This window comes from Stegostoma tigrinum, chromosome 12 (genome assembly GCF_030684315.1).
Source record: "Stegostoma tigrinum isolate sSteTig4 chromosome 12, sSteTig4.hap1, whole genome shotgun sequence".
Classification (NCBI taxonomy): Eukaryota; Metazoa; Chordata; class Chondrichthyes; order Orectolobiformes; family Stegostomatidae; genus Stegostoma; species Stegostoma tigrinum.
In genome coordinates, this window is record NC_081365.1 from 20575566 (window position 1) to 20598798 (window position 23233).

A 23233-nucleotide genomic window follows, 5' to 3' on the forward strand; every position below is an offset into this window, starting at 1 on the left:
GAATTCTAGGTTCATAAGACTGATTACAGAAACAATGAGGTTTGTGTTATGAAGAGAGATTCAGCAGTTTAAGCCTATAGTCTCTGGAAAATTAAAGATTTAAAATTTAGAAAAATTAAAAAGATCTAATTGAGATTTATGAATTCAAAAAGAGATTGACAAGGTAAACATAGACAGCATGATTCCTCATGCAGGCCAATCTAGAATAAGAACTCAGTTTTATGATATGGGGTAGTAGATTTAATAAGGAGAAATTAGTTTCCTCAAAGCGTCATGAATCTGTAGGTTCATTATCCCAGAAGGTGGTGAACGCTGAGATACTGAATAAACTTGAGGAAACAGACAGATTTAATTTATGGAGCTGGGGAAGGGTTTTGGAAAGTGGACAGGAAAGTGGAGTTGAGGCTGAGAGGTGATCAGCCATGATTGTTTCGTATGGTGGAGCAGATAGAGGGGTCGAACTATCTCCTCCTGCTCCTGTGATTAGATTCAACTAGTAAATACTGAGAAATATTTTCACATTTTTATTAATGAAAATCCTAGTAATCAGTAAACTGGGTGTGATCAATGTTGCAATTTCAAGCACAAGTTCAGTACCAGACCGAGGGAAGGAACTCATCAGCATCTGAGTGAAATGTTGTGCAACTGTATGAAGTGCATGGTGGATGGTCTTTAAGGGTCTTATCACTTGACGCAATTATGTCATAGGCCATTTTGGGTTGAAACCTTGTTGCCTGTAGAATAAACAGCTTCATTACAAAGTTCCTGCTGTTTTAACACTTTGGGTTTCTGGTCCTTATTGTAACGGTAACAAAAAAAAGAGTGAAACCCAGACAAGCATATGCAATAAAAAAGCTTCAAAACATTTTCCTGGGATGGTGGTTCTGCTTAATGACAGGACCAAATGGATTCTCAAACTGCAGTTTTCCCTCTCACGACTGAGTTCTGTGAATTTGATATTTAAATGTTAGAAGAATTAACATTATAAGCAAATAAAATGGGGATATAATGATGCATGTTTATCATGACCATTTAGCAGAAATTAAATATAATTGAACTTTCCCAAAAACTTGAAATTTGTAGCAATATTATAGTGCAAGTATCTGCTATAAGTCTAAGATAAACAGAAAACATGGGCTAATTCGTTTTTTAAAAACAGGGCTTTTTTGCAATGAAGGGACTTTTTTTCATCTTTAATTAGGATCTAATGAGATTTGGTTTTATTTACTCATTACATTTACAAACTGTGCAGTAATGATTGCATATGTAGAAAGTAACTTACTTTATTTTTGTGAAGCAATGCCTGACAAATAATGTCCTCACAAATATTAGCAGTTGGAGCAAGGCAGTGTAATTTATAAAAGAGTTCAACAGAGGTAATGTGATGCTCCCTGCTCTCCTTATTGAGCTGATTCCATAGAACATGTGCAACTCTCTGTAAAATAAAAGGTAATATCAACATATTTTACTACACAACACATCAGTGAAATAGAAAACACTCGATTTAGCCTAAAATATAGACCATTTCAAATTTGGTCTTGTTGCACAAAAACAGAAGTTGCCGGAAAAGCTGAACAGGTCTTGCAGCATCCGAGAAGAGAAAAAAAAAATCAGAGTTAATGTTTCAGGTCCAGTGACCCTTCCTCAGAACTGAGGTTTTCCAGCAACTTCTGCTTTTGATCCTGATTTACAGGATCTGCAGTTCTTTTGGTTTTTGATTTGGTCTTTTTGCAGTTGTCTTAATGACAGTAAGACAAAAAGATTTGGCAACATGAATTTCTTTCAGCAAGACATATGCAGTATTTAAAACATATCTTTAAAAACAGACTGCATTTACCAGGTAACTCGGACATATCAAGGCACCAAAATCCACACAACATTGGGAGTAACTGGATCGCCACTATAACAGATGCACACATGCAGGATTGAATGGCATTCCATACTGCAATTCTCAATGATATGCCGAAAGAGCGCCTGAAGGAATGGCACACATCATACAGAGGACAGTATTATTCAGAATAGTTTATAGGGTATGCAATTCTATCACATGACGTGTGATGAGTAAAATTGTCTGTGCCTGCGTGGTAATTCCAGGGACTGCAATCAATACAGATTTTATTAGTTATAGAAAGAAGGGGTTTTTTTGCCTTCACCTTCAAAAGCATCACCCTGCCACCCTCCAAAACAAAAAAGGGAAAGTTCGATCTAGTCTCAGTGCTCATTGGCAATAAGGTGGGGGGTGGGGAGTTGGGGAACAGGACCTGCTCATTCCTCGGGATAGGTAGATACTGGCACAAATGACAGACACATTCCCAACTATTTCTTCAGCTGCTATGATATTCCATCTCTAGGGTTCAAGAACTTATATTGCAGGTGTTCCTGAGGCCCAACCATCTTCAGCTGCTTTACAAAGGACCCGCCCTCCATCATAAGGCCAGAAGTAGGGATGTTTGCCAATGATTTCACAAGTGTTCAGCACCATTTGTGATTCCCAGATACTGAAGCAGTCCACGCACAAACGCAACAAGATCTGGGCAATATCCAAGCACATACATTGCATGTAACATTTGCACCCGGCAATGCCAGCACAAATGCCAGGCAATGACATTTCAAATAAGATCTAACCACACCCCCACCCTCAACATTGAATGGTGTAACCATGGCTGAATCCCCCACTATCAACATCCTGAGGGCTACCATTGACCAGAAACTCAAACGGACTTACCGCATAAACAGAGACACAAGAGCAGGTCAGACACTAGGAATACTGCAGCTATTCACTCACCTCCTGATTCCCCCAAACCTGTCCCTCACCTACAAGGGACAAGTCAGGAGGATGACAGAATATTTCCCACTTGTCTCAACGGGCACAGCACCAACAACACAAGAAGATTGACACCAAATAGGACAAAGCAGTCCCCCTGATTGGCACCACATCCACTGCCTCCACCATTGACACTTAGTAGTAGCAGCAGCAGCAGCGTGTACTATCTACAAGATGCCCTGCAGATACTCACCAAACATCATTCCAAGTCCATGGCAAATTGCATCTGGAAGGACAAGGGCAGCAGGTACATGGGAACAGCACGATCTGCAAGTTCACCTCCAAGACATTCACCATCCTGACTGAGAAATAGTTCCTGCGCTGTCAAAAACCTGGAATACCTTCCCTAATGGTATTGTGGGTCAACCTATAGCATGCGGACTGCCGGGGATCAAGAAGTCAGCTCACCACCACCTTCTCAAGGGCAACAAGAGACAGGGACGATAAACACTGGCCAGCCGGCAATGCCCACATCCCACAAGTGAATTATAAAGATCAAATTACACTTGTTGATTTTAAATTTCAAGGTGTCACAATAGAAAATTACTGTGACACTTAACTTGGTGTTTACAATGGTTTGCCAGTAATCACTCATTTATGGAAGATATTTAATGTCCATTCCAATCTTGACACTCTCTTCAGTGACAACCCAATTTTGAATAGACAACTGTTAAAATGGCACAAGTGGATGCTGGAAAACTAAAACATTAATACGACAGGCATGTTACAGGTAAACAAACTAAAGCACAGCTGCCAAGTAACAGACCTGATAGAAATTGGTCTTCTCAGCCATAAGGTTCAATGTTGCTGGTGTGATGGGTGGTATGGTCATCATCTGCAACTTTCCCAGGAACGTTCTGTATTCAGAACTTTTGTAACGCTTGACTTTGTCTTCGATGACTAGCGCCAACGAGTGAGAGTGATTGATCATTTCCAGCAAAGTTGAAATTGCTACATTTTGCACATGGCAATCACTGATACAGCAAGACAGAGTCATCAGTGACTTCAACCAGAGAGGAAGGCAGCCATCCCCATCACCTGAAAGATTTAAATAGAGACAGGTTGGCACTTAAGCCATCCTACACACAACGTTGCTCAATACAAAAAAGGTGAAGTCATGTCGGAACTGACTTAGTCGTAGAAAATGCAGAGCAGCCACAAAAGGATGCCTTCCCGATTGGATGTGTGACCAGTGGTGTTCCGCAGCGTTCTGTACTGGGGCCCCTGATACATTGTACGATTTGGGAGGAGAAGGTAGGTGGCCTGATTACTAACTTTCCATATGACACAAGGTTTAGGGGTGCTCTGGATAGTGAGGAGGATTGATAGAGGATACAACAAGATATAGACAGACTGGAGAATTCAGCAGAGAAATGGCAGATGGAGTTTAATTCAGACAATTGTGGAGATGATGCATTTCAGAAGATCCAATGCAGGACAGAAGTATTTGGGAAATGGCAGAAACCTGGAATAGCAGCAACATATAGAAGAATCAAGGCGTATAAGTCCATCGTTTGCTGAAAATGGCAACAATACATGGATAAAGGAGATAGCATGCTTGCCTTCAATGGTCAGGGCACAAAGTACAAAAACCTGCAAATCACGTTGTTGCCGTAAAGAACTTTAGTTCGGCCACAATGGAAATACTGTGTAGAGTTCGAGTCGGCACACTACAAGAACGTGGAGGCTTTGGAGAGGGTACGTAAAAAAGGTTTACAAGGATGTTGCCTAGTTTAGAGAGTATTAGCAAGGAGGAGGAATTTGACAATCTTGTTTGTTTTCACTTGAATGTTGAAGGATGGGGGCAATCTCACAGGAATTTACAAAATTACAAGAAGCATCGATAGTCAGAGATTCGCCGCCACCCCCCCACCCCTCCCCCAACCAGGGTAGAAATGTCAATTACTGGAAAATATAGGTTTAAAGGTAAAAAGGGGAAAGTTTAAAGGAGATATGAGAAGTGAGTTCTTTACTTAAAGAAAAAAAAAGAGTGGCAAATGCCAGGAATGCACCGTTAGAGAGGGAGGTGGTGAAAGCAGGTACAATAGCAATGTTTAAGAGGCATCTTGCCCAACCAAATGAATAGGTAGGGAATAGAGGGTTACAGACTGCGCAGTGGCAAGAGTTGTTTTAGTTTAGAAAGTCATGGGTCAGCACAGACTTGATGGCCCAAAGGGCCAGTTCCTGTGCGGTATTGTTTTTTGTTTAAAACTGACCACCAACAGAATTTTACGAGCGCAAAAATATTACCGTAACATCATTAGAGTTGAAAGCTCTCCTTGGTTAAATCTCTGACCATTTCAGTGACAATGGTGAGAATTAAGATCAGCTCAAACTTAAGGTTCATGTCACCCAAAGAAGGGAGAGAACGAAACATATGAACCAGGGACCACTGGAGGCAGAGGTACTTGGTGTGGAACTCCATCTGAGCTGTACAATTAAGATTTCCTGGTTCAGTTCCCACTGTGACTATCAGCTACTGGTTTCAAAGAGGTTCGAAGAAAAACATGAAAGTTTCTGTCCCCTAACTGATCATAAACCAGTGACAACACCTGGAAAGTGGACAAGGACAGAGAATAGATCAACACTAAATACTCAGGCCCAAAGAGAAAAGGATTTCTTAGGACATTGGTGTCTTTGAACCATATACCTGCAGGAGTAAATAATTTCAGAAGCACTCTGTTTGGACGCACTGGGGGTAGGGGGTGGAGGAGGAGGAGAAGAAAGAGGAACTAAAAAAATGGAAGCGAAGAAGGGTAAAATCGTCAACGAGAAAGGAAACAGACAATAGCTTACCAACATCCTGGAATGCAGAAACGTAGAAGGTTTCAATCTCTTTGAAAGAAAGGTACACAGGGAAGCTGCTACACTCCAGCAGAAGCTGGCAGCTGGCAGCAAATGCCAGTCTGCAGTCCTCGGTCACTTCATCCACTTCCTGCAACATGTGATCCACGTCCCAATTCTCTTTACCCTTCACACACTTCTCACTGTCAAACTGCACGAAGAAACCTCGCTGTCGCTTCTTCGGTTTTAACGTTGAGGCACGGACGGTGAAGAAATCAGACAACATTTGTTTGAACTGAGGCACGGTAATCTGCTTTTTGTCCCACGTCTTCTTTCCTCCCTTGCTGTCCATTTTGTCGTCCTCCCCCACCACACCCTGCAGCTGACAACTGGTCCCAAAGATAGATTTTAACGTGAAGTGTGCCAGGAGCTGCTGTATATTCTGCACAGATACCTGAATGCTTCCATTGCTCTTCCACACATTGCCACGGTCAGAATATATTCTGCGAATATGGTCCTGGGACAACACTGCACTCAATCCGATTCCACTGTCCTCAGATCGCAACGAAGGGAAGACTGGATCTGCTCTGTCTTCTGGGCTGTGTTCTGCATCAGATACTACTGTTTCACTAGCTTCCTCCCGTAAAGGACTCTGAAATTTAACCGTGACAGTCACTGATTTGTATTTTGACAAAAACCAATCTGACTAATAAAAAATACATTCATTTATGCTAAATCTTGTGTGCAACATTACTTGCATTTCCAATTGAGCACGGACTTATTAGGAATAGCATAAAAAGGAAATGGCAATAGATAGGATCCTATTTTGAGAGCAAACAAATAAATCGAAAATAAGACTTTTTGGTCTACTTTTATAATTCAATGCAAAGTTAACACTGGTTAGCAACACAAAAACAAAAAACAGCTTGTTGAGTTCTGAAGAGTAATAGGTTCTGCACTCGAAAGGAGGTTACATTCCACATTTCAATCTACATTTCTTTACATTACATCAGAGTTTACACTTCAAACTACTTGAATCACTAAGAATCAGAATCCCTACAGGGTGGAAGCAGGCCATTTGGCCCATCAAGTGCACAATGACCTTTTGAACAGCATCCTACCCAGGCCCACACTCTGATCCCATCCCTGTAATCCTGCATTTCCCATGGCTAACCCACCTAGCCTGCACACCCCTGGACACTAACGGGTGAATCAGCATGGCCAAACCACCTAACCTGCACATTTTGTTTGGACTGCGGCCTTCCTGTTATCCTGGGGTCATTCCAGGTACTATAGACAACTTCCCTTTCTTTGTGTCTGCTCTTTCTTTAGGTGTGGCCTTGTAGGTCTATTCTGGTTGAGAGGAGCCAACTTTCAGAAGCCTGGGATCAGACTGTGGACCTTGCTGGTGGCTCCTCCATCATCACAACCTCACCTCAGCTGGTCTCCTGTGATCCAGCTCAGTTTCTTGTTCACTCTGCGCCTCAACTTCCATGAATGCTGCAGGCAGCTGAATTCTGCTGAGAACCTTGTAGCACATCTTCAGACACTTGGTGAGCTCCTGAAGACTCAGGCTTTCCATGTGCTCCATCGAACACTGAACAATGTGGCACAGCATTTGTGGAAGGTACTGGGTCTGAATTTCAGAATACAGCTCCTGAAGACAACCAGGAATAGGTGTTATTAAAAATAACCCATTATAGGTAATAATAAAATCCACAAGACATTTTCCCCAACACCGATTACATCAATGCAAACACAGGATTAGAAATTCCAGAGCAATGTTTGATTATCTCCAAACGCAAATCAAGTAAAGCTCCTAAATATTTACAGTACCTACACTCCTACAGGATTCATCATCAGATTGCTTTTTCCACCCTCTGCTCTCTCCTATCTAACCTGCTATTGAAGATGCATATTTTACAAAGTTACAGAATGATCCAACTATGAAATAAAAAAGTCAAACATTAACGAAAGTCTTGATACTCAAAAGAATCACCTTTGCACTGGACAGGTTGCACAGGAGATTGACCATGATGTTGCCTGGGTTGGGACATTTTAGCTATGAAGGATGCTGGACAGGCTCAGGTTGTTTTCTTTACGGTAGGCTGAGAGGGGACCATAAGACATAGGAGCACAAGTTAGGCCATTCAGCCCATCGAGGCTATTCTGCCATTTAATCATGGCTGATAAGTTCCCCAAACCCATTCTCCTGCTTTCTCCCCGTAACCCTCGATCCCCTTGACAATCAAGAATTGATCTATCTCAGCCTTAAAACGTACTCAATGACCTGCCCTCCACAGCCTTCTCTGGCAGTGAATTCCACAGATTCACCACTCCGGTTAAAGAAGTTTCTCCTTATCTCCGTTCTAAAAAAAAGTCTTCCCTTTAGTCGAAGGCTGTGCCCTCGGGTCCGAGTCTCTCCTACCAACGGAAGCATCTTCCCAACATCCACTCTGTCCAGGCCATTCAGTATTCTGCAATTTCAATTATAGCCCCTCTCATCCTTCTAAACTCCAACGAGTATAGTCCCAGAGTCCTCAAACATTCCTCATATGTTAAGCTTTTCATCCCTGGGGCCATTCTTGTGGACATTCTCTAAACCCACTCCAGGGCCAGTACATTTTTCCTGAGACATGGGGCCCAGAACTGCACATAATACTCCAAATGTAGCCTGGCCGGAGCCTTATAAAGCTTCAGTAGCACATCCCTGCTTTTATATTCAAGTCCTCTCAAAATCAATGCTAACATTGCATTTGCCTTCCTGACTACTGACTCAACCCGCAAGTTTATCTTGGGAGTTCTAGTCCAGAATATTCCCAAGTCTCTTTGCACGGCAGATTATTTTTCCCACATTTAGTAACTATTCCTCTATTCTTCTGACCAAAGTGCATGACCTCACACTTTCCAACATTGCACTCCATCTGCCACTTTTGTGCCCACTCTCCTAACTTGTCCAAATCCTTCTGCAATCTCCCCACGTCCTCAATACTACCTGTCCCTCCACCTATCTTCGTATCATCTGCAAACTTAGCCAGAATGCCCTCAGCTCCTTCATCTAGATCATTAAAATGCACGAAGTGAAAAGTTGTCGTCTCAACAATGATCCTTGTGGAAAACCATTTGTCACCAGATGCCATCTTGAGGAGGACCCTTCTAGTTCCACTCTGCTTTCTGTCTGACAGAAAGCAATCTTCGATCCTGATTAAATAGTGTACAAGATTCAGGGGGCATGGCCAAGGTGGACAGAAAGCAGCTATTCCCCTTAGTTGAAGGGGCAGTAATAAGCAAGCAGAATGTTAAAAGGCAAAAAGGCAGGAGGTTTAGAGTGATGGAAAATAAAAATGCAGCGGCAGACAAAGGATTAAATCTTAGTGATCAGTAGGATGATGTACTGAATTATGGAATGTTGCAATAATCAATGAAATGCTGTACAATGAAACGTTAACAGAATGAGGTGCTTGAACAGGTCAAGGGAGTGTAGAACAACGGTAGTATAACTAGGCTAGCCATTAAAAGCAGCTTAATTAGGTTGATTAAAGCATGTAACTTAGAAGCAAGGACTAGCAAGATGTAATGGGGTCAACCCGAGGCAAAAGACCATTGTGGCAGATGTAGTAATAAATAATCATTATATTAATTTGAAGAAGAAACAGCCATAGTGGCAGAGACAGAAAGATAACAAATTAACAGCATTGATTTGCTAACTAAGTGTAGAAAGATAAACCCTACTGACATTATTGGGCTTGCTGGCAACCTGAGAAAGAGCATGATAACTGAAAATGCATAAAAAGATAACAAGCCACTTTCTGATTGTCACAGCTTTTGTTTGCAAATAAAAGTTTAGCTTCCTGAAGAATTCTCCGCGTCTCCTGGTAGCTTCTCCACTACAAGAGCAGATTTCAGGAAAACTCTTTTCACTCAGAGGGTCCGGAATACATTTTCTGGGAGGGCAACAGAGGCAGAAAACCTCAACTTTAAACAAGAAAAATATCTGGATGTGTCACGACATTCAGGATTATGAGCAAAATGCTTGAAAATCAGAATAGTCTAGATGGGGTCATCATAAACTTGATGGACTCGAGGATCTCTTCTGCACTGTACGGCTGACTCCAGAAGCTTCCCAAACCCCACATCATTTAAAATGGTCGAGCTTTACAAATGAGTTATTACGGCCATTGTGGATGCTTTCATATTAATAAAGTCACAAAAAGAGAACAGACTGGTCGTACCTTCTGAAGACAAATCCACGGAGGAAGTCAATGTAAGCACAGAAACAAAGAATTACTTGGACAATAGTTTTCTTGGCTGCACTTGTTCAAGTCTAACTGGTTTGCTAATTGTTCCTGTGGAAAATTCTTTCAAGTTTATTTTCAGTGAAGGATACATCGAGCAAAGGCTAAACAGCTCCAAGTGGGAGGTAAATGAGGACAAAGGTAGAAAATCATACTGTACCTGGTTTAGGCATTACAAAATCAAAAAGGCACATCAAATTTACTTGTTACCTCGCTCCAGCTAAATGCAGACAGGCAACGTGCATTTTGCAAGCATCACCATTTTTATTTTGGTCTAGAAGACCAATAATATCCGAGTTGCTATGTAGACTGCTACCCAGGAAACAAATCAGCAATTTATGAAAATATGATGTTGAGAACTGTAGTGGCATCACAACAAAAAAAGCAATGACACCAAATCAGAGAACAACGAAAGACCTGCATGTTTCTTCCATTCTGTTTTTAGCCAAAGTTTATTTCCTACCCCACCCCACGTTTGGACAGTTACTGGCCTGAGGTGCACAAGCTTTGAAATATGATGATCCTGACAAAACATTTTTGGTAAAACATAACTATGTAAAAACATTGTCAAGACACACACAATCACTTTAACCGTATGCATGACAAAACGCACTCTGATAAATTTAGAAAGGAGCATTAGTCAAAGTCATGTGCAGATGAAATTTGGAAAATCATACAAATATAAATAGTTTAGAGGTATGCCTGGAATCCTTCATTCACTGGCAGATTTTTGTATCTCTTAACTATCGTTTAATCACATTCCCTTATGGAGCATGGTATCAGTTTTCTTCTCATAAATTTTTCATTTATGTCATTTAATCCTTGAAACATTCTCCCTTCAAACATTGTTACTTCTCAACAGATACGTGTCACCCCAGCAATACTATTGAAATGTCACATCTTGGCCTCTGAGAAGGAGGAATTCCAAAAGACAAAAGCTTGCTACACAAACTACTCAGTGCAAAGGATAGCACGTTAGCATGGATCAGGGATGGGTTAGGTAACAACAGAATGCAGAGATAAATAAGTAATTTTCCAGTTGTTAAGCTATTAAATAATGAAGTCACAGGATGTGTGTTCAGGCTTCAACTACTTAAATCCATAGCAAAACGTTCATCCAAGTCAGTGAAAGTGTGGTAGCTAAATACGCTATTGCACAAAGATGATTGAAACTGCAATCCGAAGAAAATGTGAAGAGTCTACTGAAGGGATTTAGATACATTGTGTGGGAAAACATCTGGTGGACCAAGTTATAATGCGAAGAATAGGAAAGACTCTGCAAACGTCTATGGAATAGACAGACCTTGGTGTCCTCGTACACAAATCACTGAAGTTGGTATGCAAGTGCATCAAGTTATTAGAAATGCATGCATTCCCTTGTCATTTATTTCAGGGGGAGTGGAATAGTAAAGTAGGGAAGTTTTGCTACAGTTATAGAGTGCATTGGTGAGTCCTGATCAAGAGTACTGCACACGGCTTTGGCCTGCTTAAAAGGATATAATTGTGTGAGAAAAGGTTAACTCACCTGATTCCCAGGTTGAACGGGGTTGTTTTGGCAAAGTTGGAGCAGGTTGGGCCTATATCCCTGTGTTTTTAAAGAAAGGTGATCTTATCGAAGCATAGAAGATGCCAAGAGGAACTGACTAGTTGGATGCCAAGAGAAATGATTCCAGAACCAGGGGACAAATTCTTAAGTAGGAGATCTCTAACTTGTAAACTGAGGGAAAAGGAGACAAACGATAACGAAAGGTGATTGTTCTTTATGAGTGTTATTAGTCCGTGGAGTTCTCTTTCAGCACACAGAGAAGACTGGGTCATTGAATGTGGTCAAGGCAGAGTTTGAAAGGTTACTTAGATTATTGATAGTAAATAAAACAGAGTTCTGAGCTGGGTGGGGTGGGGGAGCAGACAGAAAAAGAGGAATTAAAGACTCAAAATCAGATCAGCCATAAACATAACGAATGGTAGAAACAGGCTCAGAGGGACGAATGGTCTACTTCTGTTCCTATCTTCTATTTCAATCTTATAGAATGGAAAGCAGCCTCACAAAAGGACCAAGAGCCAATTCCTGGTTCTTAATTTTTGTTTTGTTTTTAATGGATTGGTGCAAGACACTTTTCCTCCCATGGCTCTGAATGTTAATTCAAGTAATATCCAATTCCCTTGCACAAGAGTTGTAATTCCATCACCTTCCACAGCATCATAACTTTCTGGTTACGATGGAGTTCTGTATGCTGCACAATCAGCTGTTTGGTCCTAGTTGTTCTGGCCAATATTTGTGGAGCCATGGCACAACTGTAACATGAGTGGACTAACAACCCAGATTCCCAGAATAAATCTTTTGGAGACAAGGGTTCAAATCCCATCATGGTAGTTGGTGAAATTTGAACTGAATAAACACCTGGACTAAAAAGACACAGTCTAATGGTGACCATGTAACCACTGTTGATCTGGTTCATGAATGTCCCTTAAGGGAAGGAAATCTGCCATTCTTACCTGGTCTGGACTACGTGCAACTTGAGAGCCACAGCAATATGGTTGACTCTTAAATACCCTTCAAGCGATTGGGGTATGGGTAATAAATGCTGGCCTCGCCAGTGACGCCAACATCCCATGAACAGCAAAAAAAAGCAAACAGACAATCCAAGGGGCCGACTATCACATGACCTCCAATGCAACAACCTTAAGTATTTTCCTGACTTTAGAGTGCACTTTGGTACATCCAAATGCCATGAAAGATGTAGCACACGTGCATGTTTTCTTTCACTAATCTTAAAACAAATTACATTAGAGACCAACTATTACAACATGGGACACATGATGTAAGAAAACAACCTAAGGGACAAATTTGAATATGAGTGTTTTAAAGTTCTTTCCAGACTGAGAAAACATTAAGTAGATAATACTGATTTACCAGTGGAATGACTTCCAAGAGGAACACGAGCAGACAGCAGAGCTCTTGAACAGTTGCAGGAGAACTTGGACTGTCGTCCACCATATGATTTACTGGTCGAGATCGGTTCCTGTAAACCATAGAACATCAGTCACCATTTTGCATGTAATTTCAACTAATGACTCACCATTTCATAGACAAGAGCTTCAAACAGTAGTTTGGAACGTGCTTCAATCGCACACAGTTACGAGTTGGCAGTTATTTATTTCAAACAAACAGAACAGAGTGGGAAAACATCAGACGACATCAGAAGTTTCAACAGTTCACAAATCCAAGGTTTTTATGCCATTTTACAACCCACGCTGCCAAGGAGATCTGCCCCACAAGTGAAACACAGAAACCAAACACTTAGGGAAAGAGAGGCAGATTTATTTATGCCCTGTATATAGGCATTGCTGGCTAGGCTGGTATTTCTTGCCCATTCCTAATTATAGAAAGGGCAATTAACACATGCATATAAAGCAGGTTCAGGAACAAATTCTTTCCAGCTGTTATCAGGCTGTTGAATAGACTCTTGCCTCAAATAATGTAACCTGTATGCTTCCAAGTCTTTTTGATCTGTACATCCTTTCCTGGCTGTGATCGGCACGTACCGGGCGTAAAACAAAGCTTTTGACTATATTTCGGTACACGTGACAGTGAATCAAAATCAAATCAAATCTGCAGACATGGAGGTCAGACCAGGCAAGGACGACATATTTCCTTCTTGTTTTAGAAAAGGGAAAGAAATTAAATGAACCAAGTTAGGGGTAGAGTGAGGTTGGGGTGACGACAATCAACACGGCCACCATGAGACCAGCTTTTTGTTCCAGATTTCTATTAGGTTTCATGGCAGGTGGTGACATTTGCCTTCAACCAGAGATTGTGGATTACTATTCCCATGGCCTTAGCACCATGCCACAGTACACGCTGCCTTTAAACGATACATAAACAAGCAATGATGCTCCAGTATTTTTAATGCTTGACAGCATTCGCTTGCCCTGTAAAATTTCAATAGGTTTGTACAACAAGTGACATTACTTACACATGCATGAAGTACTGTAAACTACTTGACCACAGAGTTAAGGCTGGAAAGTGAGAGGAAACTCATTTTCAGCTGGTAGGCATTAGCTTCATCTGCCTGAATACCACAAGCTCCTCTTTACCACAAAGTCCAAGCATTCATTCCCCAGTGGGCTAAACAGTGGTTAGCATTGCTATCTCACAGCACCAGGAAACCGGGTTTGATTCCAGCCTTGGACGACTGCCCGTGTGGAGGTAGGTAGATTGGCCATGCTAAATTTACCCACGTAGTCTCCAGGCTCAGTGGGTTAGCCACGGCTAATGCAAGGTTGCAGGGATATTGCGGGGGGGGGGGGGGGGATGCTCTTTACAGGGTTGGTGTGGATTCAGTGGGCAGAATAGCCTGCTTCCACACCCGCAGGGATTTTATGATTCTATTGAGCTTTGATGCTCAGATCCCATGCACCCTGTATCATTAGATTTTCTTTTGCATCTACAACCCCCTACCTCAGCCTTTGAAACCATTACTCATGGTCGTTGTCTTCTCTAGCTTCAGTATTCCAATATTGTTTCCGTAAAACCAGAATGGCACAAGGAAAATGAATGACGGAGTGGAAAATGGGCGAAATAGGTCTCACAAAGGCTTTTGAACTAGCCAGGAGGTTCAAAGCAAAGATACCAAACAGAACAGACTGTGTGGCATTAGGCTGGAACACCAATGGTGCTATGTGAAGGGGAAAGGCACAAAATTGGGACAAATGCCTGCGATTGGAGGATGCAGGCAGACAGGGTGCAGGACTCAAGCAGATGGCAGAGAAAGGTTTCTACGAGACCAATAGTGGGATTTGAAGATAAGAATGGAGGATTTGATACTGAACACTAAATACTGCCAATGCTTGAAATCTAGAATGAAAACAAAATGCCGGAGAAGCTCAGGAGATCTGATAGCATTTGTTCAGGGATAGGGTCATACATCACGGAAACTGACCCTTAAGTCCAACTGGTCCACTCCGACTAAGGTTCCCAAACCAAACTCATCTCGCTTTGGCCCATATCCCTCCAAACCTTGCCAATTCGTATACTTGTCCAAATGTCTTTTAAATAATATAACCGGGCCTGGATCTAACACTTCCACTGACAGCTCATTCCACACACCAACCGCTCTAAAATAAGCTTGCCCCTCACGGCCCTTCTAACTCTTTCCCTTCTCACCTTGAAAATATGCTGCCTTGTTTTGAACTCACCAACCTTGGGGAAAAGACCTTTGCTATTCACCTTATCTATGTCCCTCACAATTTTATAAATGTCTATAAAAAGGTCACCTCCTCAACCTTCGAGGCTTCAGTGAAAGAAGTCCCAGCCTATCCACCCTCTCCTTATAACTCACTCTTCAGCCCTTCAATATCCTGGTAAATCTCTTCTGAGCCCTCTCCAATTGAGTTCAATATGACTTGTCTTCAGACCTGACAAGGGGTTGGAAAATGGTGTTTTGAATACTTTTGACACAGGCAGATGAGGAGTGAGGGTAAGAAATGGTGTGAAGGCCCAGTGCAAAAGACAAAAGGGATTGCTCATCAAGGTGAAAGAGAAACGTAAAATGGATGTCAATTACAATGTGAACAGGAGAAAGGGGTTCCCTTCTACTATGAGCAAAGTAAACAAGGCACAAAGTGTTTGGGAAGGAGTGAGGGGAAGAAAAGAATAGAAGAGTGTAAAGCAGAACCTGACTGCAGAATGTCTGACGTTTTGCAATTCAATTTTGAGTCCTAGCTGTAAAATGCCGAAGCAGAAAATGAGGTACTGTTCCTCATGCTATTGTTGCACTTTTTTGGAACATTAAGAACAGAATTGAAGCACTGTCATTGTGGGACTTAAGGCTAGGGTGAGAGAGGCAGGACTTTTAGATGAATAGCCATTAGCAGCATTTTGGACAAGTGGAAGTACACAGAACATGAGACCACCAATTAGTCAGCAATCACTATTAATGACACCTTCTATGTCAAGATGAGGCAGGCAGAGAGAACAGAGGAGCTGCTCCTTCAGGAATGGCAGCAAATGACCCATAGAGTGTAATACACAATGCCAGATGGAAAAGTTTAAGGAGATGTGCGAGGGAAGTTGTGTTTACTTACACAGAGAGTGGTAGGTCCCTAGAATGCACGGCCAGGGGAGGTGGTAGATGCAGATATTACAAAGTTCAAGAGGCATTTCGACAGACAAATTAACAGGCAGGGAACTGAGGGATACAGGCCATATGGAGGGAGATGGGTTAGTTTAGAGCAGCATTGTGGTCGCTCAGACACAGTGGCCCTATGCTCTCCTGTTTTATGTTGTCGCACATCTGCAAAGCGGCTCAGGATCAAAGTTGCGAAGGTTCAGGCTCTGCAAGAGACAGTGCTTGCGTGGATGGATAGAATAAAGTGGCAGTAAACAAGCAGAACACAAACGGTATTCAGACGGCGCAAGACAGATTACATGTGTACGCAGAAGGGTCACTGGACCAGAAACGTTAACTCAGATTCTTCCTTCACACAGGCTGCCAGACCTGCTGAGCTTTTCCAGCAACTTCATTTTTATTACACGTACGCAATGGGAAACTTCAACAAACAGTAATTATATCTGTAGGTATTGAATCACAGATAAGAACAAAGGGCCCTCCACCATCCATCTCACCAGAAAACCTTACAGCAAAATCAAAATGAGACTAAGGGGCCAAAGCACCAAGCCAACATCTGTCTCATCAACAGTGGAGTCCCCGATTTTACCTGACACAGTCTTCAAAAAGCCTTGTTAAATAATCCCACAGGTAGTCCGTGCTGAGTGAGCTGATCAACACGTTCACCGTCTTTATTACTTCGGAAGCATTTTTATTTTCTTTCATTTTGCTGAGGAGGGAAAAATAAACAATTCCATCATGACACCGAGGGGTTTACAGCATCAATTTGATAGAAATACCAGAAACTCTCTCAGGGGAAAGAAGAAAGGACAGAGTTTAGATATTACCCTTTATCCTAAAAACTGTAAAGCAAGCTAAGTCAAAGATGAGTGAGAGAGAGAACCGTCAAGATTGAGAAAGATGCAAGTTTCCACGGACTACAAAAATCAGGCAGCAATCCCAATCAAAATAAATGCAAAACATTAACACAGGATGCAGTTTGAAAATATTGGACTGAGAGTCAAACAGACACCAGCTGATACATTCTCAGTTTTATTTTTGAAGTTCATCTATTCATATTCTAGCAGATGTTTTGTCTGTACCTTATAAGCAGACTTTCATTCTGGTTTGATTGGATATCAGAATCGAGCATTTCTTTGCAGATGGAGTAGAAAGCTCTGATAACTTCCAGCAGCAAATCCCCAATGACTTGAGGGCCTATAAAAGACAATAAGTGCTATGACCAACAGCCTGCTCTCATCACATCTGAATACAAGGGAAGGAGATGGCCTGGTGGTATTATTACTGGACTATTAATCCAGAGACCAGGATAATGTTCTGGGGAGCCAGGTTCAAATTCCATCATGGCAAGTGGCAGAAATTTGAATTCAATAAAAATCAAAATCTGGAATTAAGAATCTAACAATGACCATGAACCCACTGGCAGTTGTTAGAAAAACCACCTGGTTCACTGATGTGCTTTAGGGAAGGAAACTGCAATCCTTACCTGGTCTGGCCTACGTATGAATAGAGACCCATGGCAATGCAGTTGGCTCTTAACTGCCTGCTAGGCAATTAGGGATGGGCAATAAATGCTGGCCTGGCAAAGTCCTCATCCCATATATGAATGTTTAAAAAACACAAGTCAAAAAGGATGGAGAGGTATTCATCCCAATAATCCCAACCTACAGGGAAACTTCATTACATACTAAACAAATATTGTTATCTCCTCTTAATCACAGAAGTGTCATGTTATAAGAGGCTAAAATTCAACCCACGTCTACACAAGCCATCTGACATTCTCCTGCCTATTCCCCCATTAGCTTTGTACATTGTAAATACAAACAAAAAGGAAAACAAGCAAACAAAAAGAACAACCAAACAAAACCATCCAATGCCCTCTAATACCTCAGTTGAACCTGCCTCCACAACACCTGTGAACAGAGATTTTCAGACCCAACACACTCCCGGTGAGAAAGAGATAACCAAGTGTGGAGCTGGATGAACACAGCAGGTCAGGCAGCATCTTATTCATCCAGCACTACACCTTGTTATTTTGGATTCTCCAGCATCTGCAGTTCCTATTGTCTCTGATACACTCCAGGTGAAAATATTTTTCCTCACACGGTATTTACAAATTGCTTTAAATTTAGAACTTCTCACTCTTGATCTTTTTACTAACTGGGAAAATTTCTCCTCATCTAAACAGTGTGCAGGATTTTGAAAACTTCCATCGGATCTCCCGTTAGCTAACTTCTCTCCAAGAACGCAGCCCCAATTTCTTCAATCTCCCTTCGTTACTGAAGTTTCTCACCCCGGAACCATTCTTGTAGATCTCTTCTGCAATCAGTCCAATGTGTTCTCATCATTCATAAACTATAAACCCATAACTGCATATAATACTCCAGCTGAAGCCAAACAAATCTCATTAAATTCCAGCATAAATGTCTTGCTCTTCTATTCTTTGAGTATTTCTCAGCCAGGGACAAAGACAGGTTGTGGAAAGTTGAGCTGGTTCAGAGTCTGATGTTTTTAAAATAAGTGGTGACCATCTAAGGGGGGGTCACTGCCAAACTGCACAGTCCAAGAGACACTATGGACTAATGGCACAGAACAGCTCTAGAGAATTTCCCCACCACATTCTCCAGATTGAACAGGATGACTGTCAAACAAAATCTGACGTGCTTCTAGGAGACAGTTCGACAAACATTTAGCCAAAACCCTTGAAAACCAACGAGACAAGATGAGCTAGACAGTGTGTGGAGGTGGCTGACAAGTGCCTCTCCTGCCAGTTTCTGTTTTCCCCACTCTCAAAATATCTAACATTCTGGGGGAGGAAGAAAAAGCCACCCCTGAAGGTCTCCTTGAAGTATATTAACATTACTGTTAATGACTGACAGGATCTTGAAAGCAACCATTTGAAAAGCATCAACTTGTCCATCAAACTACATTATACTTAGAGACCCATTTGATGACTTGATAACGAGGTTGAACAATGGCATAGCAGGAACCCAAAAAAAGTAGCGAAAACCTGGGTCCCACTAACCCTTAGGACATCTGGTCCCCATGTGCCCAAAGTGCTTGGGTTGAGAATCAGCCTGTTTGGACAAACCAAGTCTCACAGGAGACACTTGCAACCCCGAGATGACAGCAGCCTCATATCAAAGGACAGAATGATGAACTGCATGTTGTTACTTTTTATTTGTTTATCCAGCTCCAGTTCGCTCTTCATTTGGGTAACTTGCATTTTTAATTGCTGCCCAGAACATTCTTATCAGGTCCTGGGGAGTGCTGTTGAAAGAGTCCTTGGAGAGCAGGTTCATATTTTCTTGAAAAGTGGAGTCACAAGTAGACAGGATCGTGAAGGTGGCATTTGGTACGCTTGCCTTTATTGCATTGAGTATAGAAGTTGAGACGTCATGTTGCATAACATTTAAAAAAGGCATCTGGATGGGTACATGCAGAGGAATAGTTGAGGGGGATATGGGCCAAATGGGACGAGATTTATCTAGGATATCTGGTCAGCACGGACAAGTTGGACCAAAAGGGGTATTTTTCCATGCTGTATAGCTCTATGGCTATCTCTTAGATGTATGTCATTTGTGAAGAACACCACCTATAAAAATTGCAATGCTCTACAAACATTGCCCATTTTCTAATTACCCTGATCTACCTATATTGCCCTATACTGGTACATAGCTGAAGGTGTAATTAAGAGATTACCATCCATAACATCCTGCATTTGAATTAAGCTTTCCCATGCTGTGTGCCAATTACCTAGCAATTTTCATCATGTAAATGGAGCTGCATGTCAGAAATCTTACAAGACAGTCCAATAATCATGGATTAAATCGTGACTGATTCTAATTTTTATAACGCCAGTTTCTTAAAACAGTCTGCAATAAGTTGCTCAACTTTGGATGTTACTTCAGTCAATCAAGTGAAACATTACTATGACAAGGAACTTCATTTGCTTCGAAAGTTAGTGCGGTTTCTGAAAATTTTAGGAAAAGAAAGGAAAGGTTAGAACAGAGCGCCCAACTTTGGGGGAAAAACCGGACACCCGAAGGAAACTCACACAGACGTGGGGAGAACAGGCAAATTCCACACACAGTCACCCGAGGCTGGAAGTGAACCCAGGTCTCTGACACTAAAAGGCAGTAGTGCAAACCATTCAGCCACAAGCAACCCGAGAGCTGGTAGGCAAAGCAACTGAGGCTGTCTGTCTACACTAGAACACACTGCATCAGCCCCTCAAGCTGCAGGATCCTCTACGAAGAGGGTGTTCCGAGCCATGTTGCAGATCGTCCTTCCTTCTTTGTTGGTGCCACTGAACTTGCTCTGGTCTCTTACCCCATGGAAGGTGAGGAGATATGAAAGAGATTCAGAGGTTGATGAGAGAGCATATCACTCCTTCCATTGCCTGCTCCCAACTCATTGTGAGCCACCTTAAACTGACTGTAAAAACCACCATTTCTTCGTGATGTGACAAACTGTCTCTAGCTCAAGTTGAGAAGGACTTCAAAATAATCCATTGTGGAGTTTTGAAAATTTAAAAAAGAAGTTAATTTTACTTCCACTGATTTCAGATCAATTTCATGAGATGGCACAGTGGATCAGTGGTTAGTATTACTGCCTCACAGTGCTAGGGACCCAAGTTAGAGTCCACTCGCAGGCAACCCTCGATGTCGAGATTATACGTCCTCCCGAGTCTGCATGGATTGCCTCCAGGTGCTCCTGTTTTCTCCCACAGTCCAAAAGATATACAAGTTAAGTGGGCTGGCCATACTAAATTGCATACGGTGTCCAGGATGTGCAGGCTAGGTGTGTTAGCCATGGGAAATGCAGGATGATAGGGTAGGAGAGTGGGTCTGGGTGCGAAGCTGGAGGGTCAGTGTTGATTCGATGGACCGAATGGCCTACTTCCACACAGTAGTGAGTCTATGATGATTTAACAGGAGCATTCTCCAAATGCAGATATAAACATGTAAAAATCACCTGCTAACTTACCTAATTCAGGTTTATCAAGCAAACTTATCAAAATGCGAAAGGGCTTCTGATGTGCTTGAGGTCCATGTTCTTGATCTGGCTCAGGATTCACTTGCTGCAAAGTTCTTATCAGTGCCTGCAGACAAAAGCAGACTCCTTCTAAAGGACAAACACTTCCTCCTTCGCAGCACATTTTCAAGAGCAACTGTAACAGCGATGATTCACTAAATTTACAGTCCTTGAAGGACCCAAATTAAACATGCCCAACCACCCCAAAAAACAGTGAATGAGGGAAAATGGAAGATACCTGCATGTCCCTTTCACTGGCATCAACCAGAGGGTTGAGTTCCACAGGGCTCTGTCCTTGGGCCTCTACCGTTTGTAATTTTTATTAATGACTTGGACGAGGGGATTGAAGGATGGGTCAGCAAGTTTGCAGACGACACAAAGGTCGGAGGTGTCGTTGACAGTGTAGAGGGCTGTCGTAGGCTGCAGCGGGACATTGACAGGATGCAGAGATGGGCTGAGAGGTGGCAGATGGAGTTCAACCTGGATAAATGCGAGGTGATGCATTTTGGAAGGTCGAATTTGAAAGCTGAGTACAGGATTAAGGATAGGATTCTTGGCCGCGTGGAGGAACAGAGGGATCTTGGTGTGCAGATACATAGATCCCTTAAAATGGCCACCCAAGTGGACAGGGTTGTTAAGAAAGCATATGGTGTTTTGGCTTTCATTAACAGGGGGATTGAGTTTAAGAGTCGTGAGATCTTGTTGCAGCTCTATAAAACTTTGGTTAGACCGCACTTGGAATACTGCGTCCAGTTCTGGGCGCCCTATTATAGGAAAGATGTGGATGCTTTGGAGAGGGTTCAGAGGAGGTTTCCCAGGATGCTGCCTGGACTGGAGGGCTTATCTTATGAAGAGAGGTTGGCTGAGCTCGGTCTCTTTTCATTGGAGAAAAGGAGGAGGAGAGGGGACCTAATTGAGGTATACAAGATAATGAGAGGCATAGATAGAGTTGATAGCCAGAGACTATTTCCCAGTGCAGAAATGGCTAGCACGAGGGGTCATAGTTTTAAGCTAGTTGGTGGAAAGTATAGAGGGGATGTCAGAGGCAGGTTCTTTACGCAGAGAGTTGTGAGAGCATGGAATGCGTTGCCAGCAGCAGTTGTGGAAGCAAGGTCATTGGGGTCATTTAAGAGACTGCTGGACATGTATATGGTCACAGAAATTTGAGGGTGCATACATGAGGATCAATGGTCGGCACAACATTGTGGGCTGAAGGGCCTGTTCTGTGCTGTACTGTTCTATGTTCTATGTTCCTATCTCTTTGACCTTTCGTTTGCAAGGGAGTGAGAGACACACTCAAATGTCACTATTTCCCTTTTATTGCAAGGTGACACCTACATTTCCCTTAGGTTTGAGGAGAGATTGTAATCCACAGGTGTGCAATAACGCTCCAAGGACATGAATTCAAATCGTACCACACAGTACCTGGCAGAACTTGAATTCAATAAATAAAACGTAAAACAAATTTCATCTCATGAAATGGTGACAAAGACAACTATCATTGATCATTGCCAGAACCCATCCGGCTCACAAATATCTTTTCAGGAAGGAAATCTATTATCCTTCCTTGATCCGGCCTACACGTGGCCAACTCTGAACTGCTCTCAGAAAAGACATGCAGTTCAAGGGAATTAGTGATCGGCAACGCATGCTGACCTTGCCAGTAATGTCCACACAACTGTGAAGATGATTGCATTGCAAAGGTTTTAGAGTAGATATGTAGCTCGGGCTGTGGGTGTTGAAGTTAGTTGGCTCGCCGAACTGTCTTGTTGTTCCACAGACATTTCATTACCATGCTGGGTAACACCCTCAGTAACATCTCCGAGATGTTACCCAGCATGAGAACGAAATGTCTGCAGAACAACAAAACAGCTCAGCAAGCCAACCAACCTCAACATTATTCCACTGTGTATATAACATTATAACTGTGCAAGTACTGTATTAGTGCATTATAGAAAGGACATAGTATTATGAAAATAAATTAAATACTACTGTTGAAGAATTGCTGATTTATTTTTCATACCTTAGCAAAAAAAGTGATTGTAAAACAAATTTAATGACAGTTTACAAAATAGTATTCGCATTGGAGGCATTGTATTTTCTAACTTTGTGCAGATGAAGTGTGAGCCCAAATTCGACAACATCAAAGAAGGCTATTTTTC

General features: G+C 42.1%; 1 protein-coding gene across 5 annotated transcripts in view; it reads right to left on the reverse strand.

The window, feature by feature from the left end:
* dop1b (DOP1 leucine zipper like protein B) overlaps positions 1–23233 on the reverse strand; it is a 154764-nt gene that overhangs the window by 66615 nt on the left and 64916 nt on the right. For all 5 annotated transcript variants that reach the window (XM_059650177.1, XM_059650179.1, XM_059650178.1 and 2 more), the window contains 8 exons: positions 21024–21138; positions 17117–17231; positions 16624–16743; positions 12818–12926; positions 7044–7265; positions 5621–6260; positions 3591–3862; positions 1283–1435 (listed from right to left, as the gene is read on the reverse strand). In XM_059650177.1, coding sequence (XP_059506160.1) covers positions 1283–1435; positions 3591–3862; positions 5621–6260; positions 7044–7265; positions 12818–12926; positions 16624–16743; positions 17117–17231; positions 21024–21138 — 1746 coding nt within the window. The remainder of the gene's footprint in view (positions 1–1282; positions 1436–3590; positions 3863–5620; positions 6261–7043; positions 7266–12817; positions 12927–16623; positions 16744–17116; positions 17232–21023; positions 21139–23233) is intronic.